Below are 18061 nucleotides of genomic sequence, written 5' to 3'. Positions count from 1 at the left end.
TTCTTTTCCTATTCTTGTTCAATTTTACTTTTCACAGCTGGAAGGATTTAGAGACTGGTTAAATGGTTGTCATCCCAGAATACAGTTTACTGCATCCAGTTCTGAGACATGTATCCACTTTCTTGGCGTGGAGATAAATCACAGCGGGCATTTATTACCAAAGTATTCATCAAACCCACGGATAGAAACACTATGCTAGATTACAAAAGTAGCCACCCGAAAGCCCTAAGGGATAGTCTCCCTTTTTCGCAGTTGTTACGATACAGACGAATATGTTCTTCAGACACAATCACAGGCACGGGTGTTTAAGGACAGCTTACTATCATGCAATTATCCACAAAAAATCTTAAGACATGCTTATACCCGAGCAAAATATAACAGGGAATGGTTATTGCAATCTAGAAACGAAACGCCATCCAATGATCCAGTGATGACTTTTATTATGAGATTTGCTTCGGGGGAGAAAAAGTAGCACACATCATCAGAGAACATTGGGACATCCACTGTTCACACACTATCGACTGCGCACTGCATTCTCACGTGACAGAAATTTAAAGGAGATTCTCAGCCCGGCAGAATTACCAGGGCGTGACTCTCGAGACACATCTGTATCCAGAGGTCACAGGAAATGCAATAAACCAAGATGCAAAACTTGTGAGTTAACAATTGTAACAGATAACTTTAAACACAATGACAAAGTATATCAACTGAGACACAATACCACCTGCTGCACTCCATATGTGGTGTACTATATTATTTGTCCCTGTGGAAAAGTATACATAGGAAAATCCAGTAGATCCTTAAATGCAAGAATGACAGAACATCACTCCAGAATAATAGGGAAGAATCTAGGAGCACCATTGGTGAAGCATTGTGTTAAGTACAGTCATTCTGTACATACTCTTAAATGCATGGTGATAGATTTGGATGCACTGCCCGTAGAAGCGGAGATCGGAACCGTAAACTGCTCCAGCAGGAGACCTTTTGGATCTATCATCTGGAGACCTTGGAACCAAAGGGTGTGAACACATATCCATTGGGGCTGTTTTATGTGAGACTTCGTGATTTTCCGGTATGGGTATACCGGAACTTCAACACCGGATATGATCAGCATTTGAATTTCCTATAAAGAAGGAGTTGTATCCATACTCTATGGCTGAAGAGCAGACGTGGAGGCTGTGTGGAGGTGAACCATGACACCATAGAGTACATTTGAGTTTGTATACGGCAATAAGTAGCAGATTAACGGAGTTGTATTTGCTGTTACAGATCCTGAGTGCATCTACCCTTGATAAAGCCACATTGTGCGAAACAGGCACCTGTCGGGGCAAATTACGCACCTGGATAAGCAGATAAGTGGATATTTAAACTACTGTGTTTCCAATACCACACTATGCACAGCTGTTAGAATTTCTAAAGCCGTCGGACATCAAAACATATATTAACGAGTTTGTCATTGTTTGGTGGGTGAGTAAGCAGCCACAGAAACAAGAGCAAAAAGAAATAAGAAAAGATTAAGTAAAATTGAACAAGAATAGGAAAAAGAAGAAAAAATATATGTGAGATAGGAAGGGGGAATAGTCAATGATTACAACCATCACGAGACAGATATAGACCTCTATGATTGGGTCAAATCTAAAGTGGCTTGAAAGCACTCGATGCTTGTTTAATATTCTGCTATTTGGTATTGAGTATTAACTTGTGATAGTAGTAAAACGCCACTTAAAAGTTTACAGTTCTCCCAGAAATAAGCAGTGGATTTTCCCCAAGTCAATTTAATAATGGTCTATGGACCTTTTCTTCAGGAACCTGTCCAGACCTTTTTTTTTAAACCCCACTAAGCTAACCGCCTTTACCACAGTCTCTGGCAACAAATTCCAGAGTTTAATTACACGTTGTTTCTCCAATTTGTATTAAATTTACTACTTTGTAGCTTCATTGTATGCACCCTAGTCCTAGTATTTTTGGAAAGAGTAAACAAATGATTCACTTCTACCTGTTCCGCTCCACACATTATTTTATAGACCTCTATCATATCTCCGCCCACCCGTCTTTTCTCCAATCTGAAGAGCCATAGACGCTTCAGCCTTTCCTCATAGGGAAGTCGTCCAATCCCCTTTATCATGTTTGTCGCCCTTCTCTGTACCTTTTCTAATTCCACTATATCTTTTTTTGAGATGCAGTGACCAGAATTGAACACAATATTTGAGGTGAATGCATTCTCTTTTTACTTGTGGCTTCACCTTTGGCCTCAAACACTAAAATGCAAAGGGACTTTTTTTTTCCAAAAGTGTGTTTCATGTGAAAAATGGAGCTAAAACACCTCAAATCTGGCATTTTTGTGAGTTTCCAGGTGTTTTGCTTGATTTTTCATGTAAAGTACATTTTGAGAAGTCGCTATGCAAAAGTAAACTTTTGCGCAAAGTCCACTTTGTACAGAAGTTTTAGTTAAAGTTGTCATTAATCAGCTGTTGCAAAACAGAATCTTGCAAAGCAGCTCATTTAATGTCAAAAATCATGAAGACAGGTGCACCAAAAAGGATTTGTCAGCTCGCTTTTGCAAAGAGAATAAGTAGATCTCTGGAGACATAGTTATATTTTTCAGAGCTGCTCGGAAAAAGGCTTTTCACAGAATGATGTCTGCTTTAAAGAACCCTCATGGCCCATATCTCATGCTTTCCGTGCCAGTGCCCTCTTGCAGCCCCTTCTTCCCAGCTCAAACAGGGGGCTAAAATGTACAAGCCCTTCCCCTTTAGGCCCTACCCCTTATATCAAGCACTAAGGCCGGACCCTGCTACATATCCCTCCTCCTTCTTACCCAGTAAGAACAGCAATACTGGGTCAGACCAATGGTCCATCTAGCTCAGTATCCTGCTTCCAACAGTGACCAATCCAGGTACAAGTACCTGGCAGAAACCTAAACAGAAGCAACATTCCATGCTACCAATCCCAGGGCAAGCAGTGGCTTCCCCATGTCTATCTCAGTAGCAGACTATGGGCTTTTCCTCTAGGAACTTGTCCAACCCTTTTTAAACCCAGATACGCTAACCAATTTCCTGGGAGTCTTAGGAACTGTCCTGGTGTCTCCCTCTACCAAAATGGCTACCCAGTTCCTAGTGGCAGTACCAGACCACAGAGTGGAAGGCCCTCACTGTTGCTAATGTGGGTGTGTAGTGTTCCCAGCAATGGCAACAATTTTCTGGCAAAATTTAGCTATGGGATACATATGAGCCATGAACTCATTTGCCTTCCATAGCTAAATTTAGCAAAAATTGGTACTAAGATGCAAACATTTTCATGGGTTAGCATATGATGCCCTTAATATCAGTGAGAGTTTGCTGAAGTAGTGAGGTTGAATAGTGCTTCACTTCTAACCATCTTCAGGAAAGTAGAGCATGCCTGCCTGCCCTAGGCATTAAAATGGCATAATACAAATTATATTACTCTGTAATTATATTTGCAACAAATACCATTCTTTATTCATCAAAACATAAAACATGTAACCCAAAATATTGTTATATATATATATATATATATATATATATATATATATATATATATATATATATATATAACAAAATATAACAAAATATGGTTATATATATATATATATTTTGGGTAATGTTAGATTACATGTTTTATGTTTTGATGAATAAAGAATGGTATTTGTTGCAAATATAATTACAGAGTAATATAATTTGTATTATGCCATTTTAATGCCTAGGGAGAGAGAGAGAGAGAGAGAGCTTTCTACATATCTCTTGCCCTCTGTAGCTCCCGCTCTGTTTAGATATTTCTCTATCTACCAGTCAGGTTATCCCCAATGAATTTTAATCATTTCCATACACTGTCTCCATTATATGCAAATCTCAATGATTTCCATACACTGTCTCCATTATATGCAAATCTCTTTCATGCATATTCATTCTGGATATCCTGAGGGTACCCCAGGACCAGACTTGGGGAAACACTGATCTACATATATCTCTGTCTGTACATATCGCTCTCTCTCTCCCTCTCCGTCTGTATATTTCTCTCTCTCTCTCTCATGCATATTCATTGTGGATATCCTGAAAACCTGACTGGCAAGGGGTACTCAACTGGACTTGGGAAACACTGATCTAGGTATATCTCTGTATCTAGATATCTGTCCCATCTAGATATTTCTCTTTCTCTGTATCTGTCTAGATATATTTCTCTCTCCCTCTCTCTCTCTCCATCATGGATATCCTGAAAACCTGACTGGCAAGAGGATACTCCAGGACCAGACTTGGGAAACACTGATCTATAAATATTTATATCTCTCTCTCTCTCTCTCGGCAACTGAGGACGCTTGTAACCACAGGATTTTGTAGCACTCAAAGGCAGTATATCAAATCCATTCTCACCCCCACTTAGAGTCCTACATTATTATGGTCACTGTCCTTCCTATGATGATTGGTGAAATTATACCCTGGGAGGGCCAAACTCCAGGAAAGTAGCTGTCCACTCTCTCCTGAGATTCTCGATAACCCACTCAATGGATTATGATCTGTTTTCACAATGAATTCTTATCCATACAGATAAGGCTAGGTATTCTTTCTTGTTTGTAAGACAGTAAAGAGTAGGGTTCTGTGTGCTCTTCAATGAGTTAATTGGGAAATTTGAATGGTGTTGAGCTGGAATATTGATGATTTTGCGTGTGTTTCTTATTGCGTAATGTCTTTGGATTATTAGTAAGTTTGTTAAGTAAATAAATATCTGAAGAGTGAACGCTGGGAAGAAGGTTTTAAAATGAGGGATATATATATAACTGTCTAAGAAATATACTGGAACAAATAACAAATACCAAGAGTTAAGGCCACAAGTGAAGATAATAAAGATGAGAAAACAGGTAACTTGATATTTCAGCGAATCGAGCAAGGGTGCTTTTTACTACAACATTTCTACATGGCCCCAATATAGTGGTTTAGAACTGATGGTGGATTTTTTGGGACATGGATAAATTTTCCTTTCTTTTCTTCTTTAAATATATACAGATCCATTGGAAGTGTCGGAACGATCACAGCAACCTCCTTCTATAAAGAAGAGTCGCCAGCAGTTACAACGAGAAAAGGCTGTTCAGCAGGAGGTCAAGAGGAAGAGTCAGCAGAATGGAGCTGCCTCGCTGCCATTGGAACAACAGCTCTCTAAACCCAGAGCCATGCCTGCTCCGCAGCCAGCCCTTGCCCCACCGAGAGAGCATAATCCAGGAGGGCAGGAAAAAGAGCAGGGACTGGAGACTCCAAGGGATAGCCAAAACGTACTTCAAGAAGATCCCCTAGGACTGTCTACAGAGCAGGAACTGTTACAGCAGAAAAAGGAAGTGGAATTGTTAGTAAGTCTATTAAATTAAGGGGTTCATTTAGTACTTCTGTATATTGGCAGAAGTGATTTGAGTTTATTATTTGTCCTTAAAATTAGGGGTGGGCAACAATTTAAAATTTTTAATTACGATTAAATGCGCGATTAATCATGGCATACATTTTGGGCATTTCTCTTGTCCTTTCCTACTGATTATCTCTTATTGAACACAATCATCTCTCTATCTCTTTCACCGTCTTTGTTTCTTTCTCTCATACCCCCTTCACCAGTCTTCACCCAGATTCTCTCAAGCGCCTCTCCCCAGTCTTCACCAAGGGGTCCTTTTACAAAGCTGCAAAGATGCCTATGCATGCCCAACGCGTGTCAATTTTGAACTACTGTCTGGCTACCGCGTGGCCCGAGTGGTAATTTCATTTTGTACGCACGCTGGAAAATATTTTTATTTTCCGGCACGCGGCGCTAACCGGGCGGTAATCTGCATTGTATGTGCGCTGATGATTACTGCCCGGTTAACGTGAGACCTTACCACTAAGTAAATGGGTGGCGATAAGGTCTCAGACCCAAAATGGACTCGCATCAATTTTTATTTTGCCACACGTCCATTTTCGGCAAAAAAAAACCCCAGGCCTTTTTTGCAGGTGCGCTGAAAAAATGGATCTGCACCTGTCCAAAACATGCGCCTACACTAGCACAGGCCATTTTTCAGCACACCTTAGTAAAAGAACCCCCTGGATTCTCTCATGCCCCCCAATTTTTTTTTCTTCCCCTACACAGCTGGGCTTCTTCACCTGCACATCTGGGCTTTGCTTGAGCTGCGCTGTGCAGGCATGTTATACAGGAAGTTGGGGAGTGCTCATGGTACTTGAAACTGTGAGACTTCCCCAACTTCCTTTGCGGCGTTAGGGTCAGCCTGCATTAAAAAGCTATTAACACGTTAATTGCCTACTCCTACTTAAAATTGTGAGAGATTTCGCAGTTTGTAATGTAATGGTTATTGAATGTTCTACAGTCTTGCATACTCTTGTCCTGTATGTTCTGTGTATTCTGGGAGATTGGAAATTGGGAAAGATCTCATAAAAGTTAATGGATGTTTTCTATTACCTTTCAAGAAAATCGATGGAGTGTTTTTTCACTCCTGTTTTTCTTCTCTACATGAGAGATGAAACTCATTGAGGAATTCCAAGCCCTTAGTGACAACATATATGGCTCTGAGGGAAATGGAAACTGTGTTTCCTTGAAATATTAGCCCAATTCATTGAAACAGTGCACTCAAGAGTGCATTTTATCATAGCCGACTATTAATCATACTGCTGAAGTGTCATTTTAGAATGCCATTAAAAATGAAATCTTTTTAAGATGAATGACAATAAACTTAAGGCCTGCAGAGAGATTTTAGATGAAGAATGTAGTGTTTGTCTTCATATGTTATTCCCTTTGTATGCTTCTGTATAAATATTTATTTAGTCTTTAGCAGCTTCTCAGCTTAGAATGAGTCACAATACGTAAAAATGTACAGGTTAAATAGAATGAGCATAAAATAATTGTGTATTGTTTTTTATGAATGTTTTATTGTACCTCGCTTAGATGTTTGGATAGGCGGCTTATAAATGTAATAAAGAAGTAAATAAGAACTAAAAAAGGATGATAAACGTAAATCAGAAGCAACAGAACCAGTATAACAATAATTCAGTTGAATTCAGATCTGTTGAAAATGCCATGCCTTGTTCTATTCCTGAGCAGTAATAGGGAACAAACAGTCGTATCAAAATTCAGTATTTAAACTCAAAAATACCACATGCCACACTTTCACTTTAATAAGCCTTAAAGAAATGTTGGATTTTTGGAAGGTATTGCTGGCGTTCCTTTCATGCACAGCCCATGTACCATATTTCCTCATTGACCCTTACTTTTTAGGTTTTTATTTATTTATTTCTTACATTTGTCCCCACATTTTCCCACCTATTTTCAGGCTCAATGTAGCTTACATAATACCGTAAAGGTGTTCGCCAGTCGGTTGATAACAAATACAAGGTTGTGTTGTGGTCGAATGAGGTAGTTGTGTGTCAGGCAGCATGAGGGTCGAAGGGAGTGAAGATTGTGTATTGTCCAGTACGATTATTGGTTATGCTGGGTGTGGGGATTTACGTTGGATCGGTGGGGTAAGCCTTTTTGAAGAGGTTGGTTTTTAGTGATTTCCTGAAGTTTAGATGGTCATGGATTATTTTCACAGCTTTTGGGAGTCCATTTCATAGTTGTGCGCTTATATAGCTGGATGCGTAAGTTGTTTTGTATTTAAGTCCTTTGTAATTTGGGTAATGTAACTTTAGATATGATCGTGATGATCCAATTCTGTTTCTGGTTGGTAGATCTATGAGGTCTGTCATGTATCCTGGGACTACACCGTAGATAATTTTGTGAACCAAGGTGCAGATTTTGAAGATGATCCGTTCTTTAATTAGGCGCCAGTGCAGCTTTTCTCGGAGGAGTTTAGCACTTTCGAAGCGTGTTTTACCAAATATCAGTCTGGCAGCTGTGTTTTGAGCGGTTTGGAGTTCTTTTGCGAGTTTTTCTTTACATCCCGCATAGATTCCGTTGCAGTAATCTGCGTGGCTTAAGACCATTTTATTTGTTTAAGTTTCCACATTGAATAGAACATTTTAGTAATAAATAGAAATAAATAAAAATGTAGGTCACTGTTTACTAAGCCACGCTGTATCTATGCTAAATGTTTAGCGCACGCTAACGATAGAGACACCCATTATATTCCTATGGGTACCTAGCATTAGGGTGCACTAAAATGTTTGCACACCTATAGCGCGGCTTAGTAAACAGTGCCCATAGAAAAGAAAATAAGATGATACCATTTTTATTGGACTAACTTAATAAAATTTTTGATTAGCTTTTGAAGGTAACCCTTCTTCGGGGTACCTTTGAAAGCTAATCAAAAAATGTATTAAGTTAGTCCAATAAAAAGGTATCATCTTATATTCTTGTCTGTTTTGATTTATTTCTATTTATTGTCTTTAAAAGTGGACTAACATGGCTACCATAACACTTTAGGTTTTTTGTTTTATTTTTTAGAATCGATGAGGAAATATGATACATGGGCTGTGCATGAACAGTAATATTTCAGCAGGCAGAGCACAATCGGAAGTAATTTCCATGCTGAGGACTAGTATAAGAAATAGCTTTCCTGAGTATTCTTCCAATGTGAGATTATTCAAAGAGGGAAAATGTAGCAACATACTGTTTGAAATTCTCATAGTACATAAGTGATTATTCAAGCAGCCTGGCCCCAAAATCAACAGCTTTAAATACATTCTGAAGCTAAGTGAAAACCAGTGCAGCTCTTAAAGAACTAGAGAGAGATAGAGTATCTTTCAATCATAGGCTTGTTAAAAGGTGGACAGACATATTTTGGACAGCTTGAAGCTTATGGGTGATGTTCTTGGAGCTTCCTATGTAGACAGTATTACAGTAATGTAATCGAGATCTGGTCTGCCTTTCTGTTTTCCACTCTGATTTTTTGTGAATAATAATACTCTAAAGGCTCAGTTCATGAACCATTTTCTCTCTGTATTTTATTTGCATTATTCACTACCCTGCACAATCCAGAAAGTTCTTGATGGCTTGCAATAGCAACGTACATAGTTAAAAAGAAAAACATAGACAATGCAATAAAACATACTTCTGATATAAAAGTAAACAAAATCAACCTTAGATAAATATCAAGCAATAACCCTCCAAAATAAATAGGAGTTACTAAACATTACTGATTAAAAGCTTGTCGAAATAATGGTGTCTTAAGTTCTTTCTTAAAAAGGGCAACGTCCTGAACCGATCTTAAAGATACAGGCAAGCATTTCCACTGTGTTGGACCCATAACTCTTACAATATTCCTCTAACCTTATTTCAGGTACAGTAGGAGTGTCCAACAAATATTTGGAGGAAGATCTTAAACTCACTGAATTATGGGTTTCTGTAGTCTTATCCTACATAACAGATATGTAGGGTAAGACTACGGAAACCCAAGGGAGCAGTACCATTTGTGCTCAAAAGAAAAGCTGGTCTTGGGGGTGATCGTTTCTGATCACCTTAATTAAGGTGGCCAAACAGGTAGGAAGGGTGATGGTCAAAGCCAGAAGGATGCTTGGGTGCTTTGGCAGAGAAATGGCCAATAGGAAAAAGGAGGTGATAGTGCTTCTGTGTAATGTGACTCATGAAACGGATCTTTCTGAAAAACTGTAGCATGAAGAATAATCCATGTTTTTCTATGTGATTCAATGGAGCCTTTTTATCTTTATTTCACTATTTGATTTGTGTGTGTGTGTGTGTGTTAGCAACTTTGAGTTTTTGAGGGGCCCTTTTACTAAGCCGCGTAACAATTTTGAGCTACCGCCCAGCTACCACATGGCCCTTGCGGTAATTTCATTTTTGACGTGCTTCGGAAAATATTTTTATTTTCTGACACGCAGGCAGTAATCGGCATTTTACACGCATAGACCATTACCACCCGGTTACCACATGAGACCTTACCGCTAGGTCAATGGCTGATGGTAAGGTCTCAGACCCAAAAGGATGTACGGCAATTTTCATTTTGCCACATGTCCTTTTTCGTCAAAAATTTTAAAAAAGGCATTTTTTACAGGTGCGCTGAAAAATGATCCTGCGTGCACCCAAAACACGCGTCTACCGCAGGCCATTTTTCAGCACGCCTTTGCAAAAGGACCTCTGAATTTTCTGTAACTGGGTTAGCAGGCAATAATCATTCTGTAGTGTGTTATGGGGTGATAAGGTCATTCCCGTGTATTTCTCGACTTCTCTAGCTGTCCCTTCGCATCACATTACTACCGTGTTAGAATTTTTGTGTAGCATTTTAAGAAAGGTACTTTTGAAAAATAGACTAAATAATTAGTGTACTTATTTAAGTACACTAATTATTTAGTGAAATAATGCTTCCTTAGGCTTAGGAGTAACCTAAGGAAGTATTATTTCACAGAAAGGGTGGTGGAGGTGGTGGAGTCGAGGACTGTTCCAAAATTTAAAAAGGCATGGGATAAGCATGTGGGATTGCTTAGGAGCAGGAACAATTAGGGATTACAGAGGATGGGCAGACTGGATGGGTCATATGGTTTTATCTGCCGTCATGTTTCTATGTTTCTAACAGGAAAGAAAAATCACGTTTGGATCAACTCCAACTTGAGCAACGGCTGATGGAAGAGAAGAATAAACGCAAAAAAGCTCTTCTGTCCAAAGCTATAGCAGAGCGGTAAGAATGCTAAGCATTTCCTGTGGCACACATTAAGTACAGCAATACAGCGCTTGGGCTTTTCATGCATGGCAGTTAGCCTCCTCCCCATGTTAGTGCTGCTTTCACCAAATGGCAATATATAAAATCTACATTTGCAGAGCAGTGTGGACCACGCCAAGTAATGTGGGATACAAATGTCATAATAATAATTAATTATTGTGAACTTCAGATAAATTTAGTTTCTTGCCTACATTGGTGTAGCTAAGGCTGACTTACTTGCTTGGGGAGAGTACTTACCAGTATAGGGGGTCTGCTTCCTGATCAGCAGTACGAGATAGGGATGGGATGGAGGTGGAGCCCAGGGTACAATCTGGGCTCCACCCAGCACTAGCTTTTGTTCTGTAGCCAGGCAAATCAAATACACATGGCATTTTGTCCATATTCACAAAGTTGACAAGCTATATGTCACCACCCTATTTTGTTTTCCAGCAGTTTATGCTTGGATGCATTCATGTTTTGTTTTGTTTTTTCTCGAGCATTTTGGAACTCTAACAGAGGAGCGCTGATAGCATGTTAATGCCTAACAGTGTTGTCACTATTTGAAAAAGGAGCTCCAATTAACTATAAAGCATAAAAGTTAGAGTCCTTGTCCTCTGAGGTTTTGCATAATTTGGTGCCTCGGTGACAAAACGTGCAGTGTTTTAAGGGGAAATGAACTGGGAATGGGAGGGAGGCCATTTTGTTTCCAAGATCCTTAGAGACTTGTGATGTCTTGTTGGTGATGCCCTTACTCAGAAGAGAGAGTAGAGGAATAGAGTTCCAGTCCCTGCAGTAGACTTCATAATTTGATAGCTGATATTTGGATGGTCTTATGGACAAGTGGTCTAATCCATTTTTCACACCTGGGTAGTAGACCCAGTTGTCCATGTGGAGAGTGGGGATAGCCCGTTCAATCACATGCAAAAATCTGCTAAATTCATTGAACTCATGAAATTTTGGACCAGGGATCTGTTGCATTCACAATTTTTTTTTTTAGATATGTCTTCGGCATTCGATCTTGTTGACATGATTTATTATTACAAACATTGCAGTTAGCTTGGTTTGCTTCATTTTTAAAATATAGAACTTATTCTGTTTTGATAGGACAGTCATGTTCTAAATAATTTCATTTGAATAATGGAGTCCCATAGGGCTCCTCACTATCACCAATACTTTTTAATATTTTTACTGCTCCATTACTTACCATTATACAAGAATTTGGTGTTAAAACTTTATTGTTATGTTGATATATTAATAATTGCAAAAATTGTTCTGTTGAACCCTGATTTAATATACATCCAGAATTGTTTACTAGCAGTACCAATTGGTTACAAGAACATCAATTTAGTTTGAATATTAATCAAACTCATACCTGTTGGATTACTGGTAAAAGTGAGGTACCTAATGTTACCCCAATTTTATGGGGCATACTGATTCCAATAGTAGTCATTTAGCTATCTGGGAATTCCAGTGGAATCTCAGTTATCTTTTTTGACAGACAAGTTTCTGAACTCAAAAAACGTTTTTGATGTCTTTGAGACTTTTCAAATCTATAAAATATTTGTTTGGTGAGAAGATGTTGCATGTTTCTTACATTTGTTTCAAAATTGGATTATTGCAGTGTAATATATGCAGGGATTTCCAGTGCTAATATAAGATGTCTTCAGACATTGCAGAATACTGCACTTTGAGGTCCTTTTACGAAGGTGCGCTAGCGTTTTTAACGTATGCTAGAGCTACCTATATATTCCTATGGGTGTGTCTCGTGTTTAGTGCATGCACCTTTGTAAAAGACTCCCTTAGACTCTTAGAAATGTGTTCATATAACGCCTCTTTATTTGAAATACCACTGGTTACCAGTTATGTACAGAATAAAATTTAAAGTACTAACTTTAATTCATAAGGCACATTACACATTACAGCCAGGGTATTTAAATTCATTAGCTATTTCATATACTCCTTCATGGGCTCCGAGATCTTTAGAAGATCGTAGATTAGTAGCCCCACCTTTACTAAGAGCTAGGCTAAATTCAAAGTTCCAGGCATTTTTTTAAATTTAGCTCCTTGGCTGTGGAATCATCTTCCAAAATTATGTTCGTCAAGAGGAAAATTTTAATCAGTTTAAAATGATATTGAAGACTAGTAAAAAAAATGCCCGTTTGACACAAATGAAACGGGCACTAGCAAGGTTTTCCTCGGAGTGTGTATGTTTGAGAGAGTGTATGTGAGAGTGACTGTTTGTGAGAGAGAGAATGAATGTGCGAGTGTGTGTGTGTGTGTGAGAGAAAGAGTGAGTCTGTGTCTGAGTGTGTCTGAGAGAGAGAGAGTGTATGTGTGAGAATGAGTGTGTGCAAGTGCGTATGTGAGACAGTGTGAGAGAGAGTGTGTTTCACACAGATACAGTGTGTGCGAGAGAGAGAGAGAGTGTGTGAGACAGACTCTCTGTGAGACAGTGTATGAGACCAAGAGAGTGTGTGAGTGACTGTGTGACACATAGAGAGTGAATGTGATATAGTGTGAGACAGAGTGTGTGAGAGACAGTGTGTGAGAGAGAGAGAGAGAAAGACATTGACTGTGAGAGAGAGTGTGTGACAGAGATACCTCCCCCCCTCCCTCCCTCCCTCCCTCCCTCTCTTCCTCTTTCTGGTGTCAGCCCCCCCCCCCCCCTTCTCTCTCTCTGGTGTCTGAGTGTTACTGTGCAGGACGCTGAGCTCTGGCTGTGCTTCAAGGAACTGGCCAATCCTATCTAATAGAATGCACCTCCAACAATCTGAAGCCGAGAAACCTCGTGTGGTTGGTCACTTCTGTTTGTGACGAACCCGGAAGTATGTGATGCCAATTCAGGAGATGGATACAGAGAGCAGGAATGCCATGCAGTCAGCTTCAGAATGTTGGAGGTGCGTTTTATTATATAGGATGTTTAATGTGGATTGTGATATAAATGAACAGGTATATTAATATAAACTTCATGCACTTTATGTTTGGAGAGTGATTCCTCTATGAATGTATATAGGTCTTTCCTACCACTTTACAGAGTTCTTATTTATATTATTGTGTTTTTATTGTAATAATAATGCATACCTGGCAGATGCATTCCAGTTGAAACTTAATGCAGAAAAAACACAATGTCTTGTACTCACCTCACAGCATAACACAAAAAAACTTCTCCACCATAATCAAACCATACTGTTCTCTGCCTATCTCTCAAAACTTGAAAATTCTGGGAGTCACCATTGATTGAAACCTCACTCTTGATGCCCATGTGAAAAACACGACGAAAAAGATGTTCTACTCCATGTGGAAACTGAAAAGAATAAAACCTCTCCTCTTTATTCCCTTAATCAATTTCTGCCTAACAATAACTGTACCTGACATCCAGGATTAACTATGTTAACAAAACCATGTAAGCCACATTGAGCCTGCAAATAGGTGGGAAAATGTGGGATACAAATGCAATAAATAAATTGTATTGTAAACCACTTTGGTCTACCTGAATTAAATGGTATAATACATTTTAAATAAACATAAACATTAGCTTGGTCCACTTGTCCATAGCCTTGATGCACTAGATCCAAAAAGCTGCAAAATTAAGGGTTTAGCCCACTTGTCCATATGACCATCCATGTGAAAAATGTCATCAGCTGTGGTCCAGTTTGTTCCACTAGGGGACTACTAGAATAGCATTTCACACATTCAACTAGGGTCTTTTTAAACTTGTCTGGTGCTTTTATGTGCATCAGAAGTAGTTTTTCAAACACAGTACTTACTTTGAGGCAGCACATGTAGAGAATAGGTGGAATGGGGGTGGGAGTTGCACGTATGTACATATTTTGTATAAAATATGCACCTGCTCTTATCGTATGTAATTACACCTACTTCAGAGCAAGTATAATGTTTAAACCTACTTTCCTGTGGTAATTTTATAAAGGCATATAGGTGCATGCGTTGCCTTTAGAAAATAGTGTTCTGGAATTTTCTGGCCTTTTCTTTTGGGTCTGCTTATTTCTGTTTGTGTTTCTGTGAGTTTCCACTGATAGTGGCAAGACAAGAATTTCTGGCTTACCACAAACTGACAAAGACCATTGCCATGACATCCCAACCAACTGTCTTGTTACAAACAAACTGACCAGATCCCCCGTTGTCATGACATCCCAACTGTTGGTTACTGAGCAAAGGTGTGGCAAGGACATTAAGGCCCTATCACAGTCTCCTATGTACTTTCAGGATTGCTGATTGGGTGATATATGAGGTGGTCCTTTGTGATGGGAAGCGTATATAAGTAACTGCTCATCTTCTAAAGAAATACTCTGGATTTCAGGAGAGTTTCATATCCTTGCCACAGCCTATTTCCAAGGGGAGGGGGTACTGTTCCCCCCCTTGTAGAAACTAATTCTTTATAGCTAAGAATCTTACTTTCATTCATTCATTCTTCCTTCCTTTCTTTCTCTTTTCTGTGACCTTTGTATGAGGAATAAAACTTTCCTTCCTATTGTTAGACTCTCTGTAAAACTACCAATAACAAGAGCCAATAGTATTTCTTGAGCTGTTGCTAGGGAGAAATAAAGATTCCTTTTCTTCTTCTAACTTAGCCTGAGTTTTTTTTTTTTTTAATAAGAATAACAATCAAATGTGCAGCCTAGTAGAATAGATGCAATGTGTGTGCCTTTCCTGCTAGGTGCCTTTTATACAGTTACCCTCCGCTTAGCTCATAGGACCCTGTTTACTAAGCCACACTAGAGGCGTGTTAGTGCTTTTAGCGTGTGCTGTGTAGGCACCCTATGGGCGCCTCCACAGCGCGCGCTAATTTTGTGCACGCTCTAAAAATGGTAGCACACCTTAGTAAACACAGTCCTTAGTGATGATTCAGCTATATTTTCAAGTTGAAAACAAGATCTGAGGTACATAAAGGAAACTACTGATTTAGGGAAAAGTCATTTTGCAGTTTAGACTTTGTTGTAAAAGGTAGCTTATTTCCTACAGAGGTGCATTCCCATTGGGAATATCCTTGCACATTGTTTTACTTCTCTAGATCCTCAAGCCACTCACGCTTGCTTAAATTCTGCATTAGGCTATTGTGAGTTCAGCTTTCACATATGAAGAAAAGTCCAAGCCAGTCATGGTGAATGTTCAGGTGTATTTTTCATATGCAGATAAAATTCTTTTTAACTTTATGAAAACTAAAGAAAGCGTTGCATTCTTTTTGTGGCATATGTAGCTCCAAAAGGACGCAGGCAGAGACGGTGAAACTGAAGCGTATCCAGAAGGAGCTGCAAGCTTTGGATGATCTGGTGTCCACCGATATTGGCATTCTTAGAAACCGAATTGATCAGGCGTGCATGGATTACAACTATGCTAAGTATGGACCCAAATTTCATGTCATGGTGTTTTGACAGGGATGGCATTGCATGTCACTGCTAATGAATTATAAAAAAAAACCTTTCAAATGCTGAATTGATTAGTGCAGGCTTTGACAAATACTCAAAGACGCAGTGGCTGAGACCTCTCCAACCTCTTCACCCCTGTTGTCTCCACTAATGATGAAAAGAGTGGGATAAGGAATGGAAGGGGAGGAGCGAGACCTATTACAGCACTTTAGGGCCTGGTTGTAATAAGACTTTGTTTTTTCTCATTCTGTGTCTTGGGGGGGGGGGGGGGAGATTTGCACTGTTGAAAATACACAGCTAGCAAGCAGTTCCTTCTCTAGTCTCTTATTTCAAGTGATCCTCCACGCTATCCTCACCCAAGCGTGCATGCTGTCTCTGTCATCCTTTTCTTCTTCATTAGTCATAGTCCACCATCCTCCCAACACACTATCTCCCTCTTCTGCAAAGTAACCCTCATCTCCCTGTCTGCCCCCCACCCAGCAACCTCCCCATCTAGCCCTCACCACCTAAGAAGTTGGCTAAATCCCCACCAGCTAGCCACCCACTTCTCCCAGTCACTGCTGTCCCAGAACCTGCCCCCCCTATCTAGTTGACCTCACCCACCCTCTCCACTTAGGAAGCCAGCCCCCCCCCCCCCCCCCCCCCCCCCCCCCCCCCCCCCGCTGACTCCCAGTGCAGCTAGCCCTACTGACCTTTATCCTCATCCTGTAGTCCAGGAGTGAACAAATGTTTAGACCCAAGCACTGTGTTGTAAGTCATGACATTTATTTATTTACAGTATTTAATATACTGTCACTCAGATATTTATCGATTGCAATGGCTTACACAGGTTAACAAATCAAAATTAAAACCCACAAAGCATCCAAATCATCCCAAATTGAGAGGTCAATAAAAGTTTCCAGTAATAGTTGCACAGAGGTCAGTCAACGGCAGAGGAAAATTAAAGAAGTTTTCACATCTTTCCTAAACTTTGAAATATTGGTTTCTAAGTGGAGATAATTAGGAAGGGAATTCCACAGGGCTCGGGACAAATTTTAAAAAATGCTGATTATCTAGTCTGGCTCTTGATAATGGAAGGATTACTAACCGATTTGGTTGTAGGGATCTCATCGTACATGTCGGACAATAAGGGATAAGTAAATTTGCTAAGTATTGGGATTGGCCTGAGTAAAAAAAACTTTATGAATTAGAACTAAAACTTAACAATTCATCCTCGCTTTACAGGAGAGCTACTGAGCCTTCCTTAAAAGGGAGTAACTGTCGTACCATCTAGCTCCTGAAACCACTTTTATTTTGAGGTTTTGAATGGATTGGAGTCCCTTAATCAAACATTGTGCAGACCATTAAAAAGTGAGGTTGCATAGTCTAATCTGCTCATTATCCTCCATAACCTCTCAGCTTTCCTGGTCTGACCCTTTAAAACTGAAAGCCCATGATGTTACCAAGCCAGCTTTTTTTCCCCTTCTTAGCACTTATGTTCGACAGGGTTCATGTAGCTCTACTGCTTGACATAGTCAGATGCCAATGTTCCGCCTTATCCGGTAGTAAATACATCTGCAAAAGTTGGAGGAAAGTGCCAGTCCAAGAGAAATTGTGGGATATCTATCATCTGTAAAGAATGAGATTGTTTTGATACTGTTATTTTTATGTGAGATTCAAAGGAAAATGACCCTTGAATGTATACAAGGAGATGGTCTGACCATGGAAGTTGTTTTTACCCTTAATTGCAACCAGAATCCATCAAAAACTGTGGAGTGAAGATTAGATCCAGCAGGAGACCTTTCAGATGGGAAGGGCCAATGATATGTTGTCTAAAACCTAGACCATCCATTAAAGTAACAAATTCCTTTTCTAGGAACTCAAAGCTTCAAAATGCACATTGAAGTCTCTGAGAATGTAATATCACTATTGGTCATTATATCTTACCTGTTTTATTTTGTGTTATATAAATCATTCTACAGTAATATGTCAAATTAGACCAAACCCTTACTCTATTTATGATTATACCTTTTGCAATATAATGTAAGCCACATTGAGCCTGCAA

At 39.5% G+C, this 18061-nt stretch overlaps 1 protein-coding gene across 1 annotated transcript in view; it reads left to right on the top strand.

Annotated features, from left to right (window-relative positions):
* GORAB (golgin, RAB6 interacting) overlaps nucleotides 1-18061 on the top strand; it is a 49153-nt gene that overhangs the window by 14565 nt on the left and 16527 nt on the right. The window contains exons 2-4 of the mRNA XM_030206532.1: nucleotides 5019-5352; nucleotides 10511-10612; nucleotides 15849-15989. Coding sequence (XP_030062392.1) covers nucleotides 5019-5352; nucleotides 10511-10612; nucleotides 15849-15989 — 577 coding nt within the window. The remainder of the gene's footprint in view (nucleotides 1-5018; nucleotides 5353-10510; nucleotides 10613-15848; nucleotides 15990-18061) is intronic.

Source organism: Microcaecilia unicolor, chromosome 6 (assembly GCF_901765095.1).
Source record: "Microcaecilia unicolor chromosome 6, aMicUni1.1, whole genome shotgun sequence".
NCBI classification, from domain to species: Eukaryota; Metazoa; Chordata; class Amphibia; order Gymnophiona; family Siphonopidae; genus Microcaecilia; species Microcaecilia unicolor.
The sequence above is the reverse complement of the archived record's forward strand: the minus strand, read 5'-3'. Positions and strand labels throughout refer to the sequence as shown.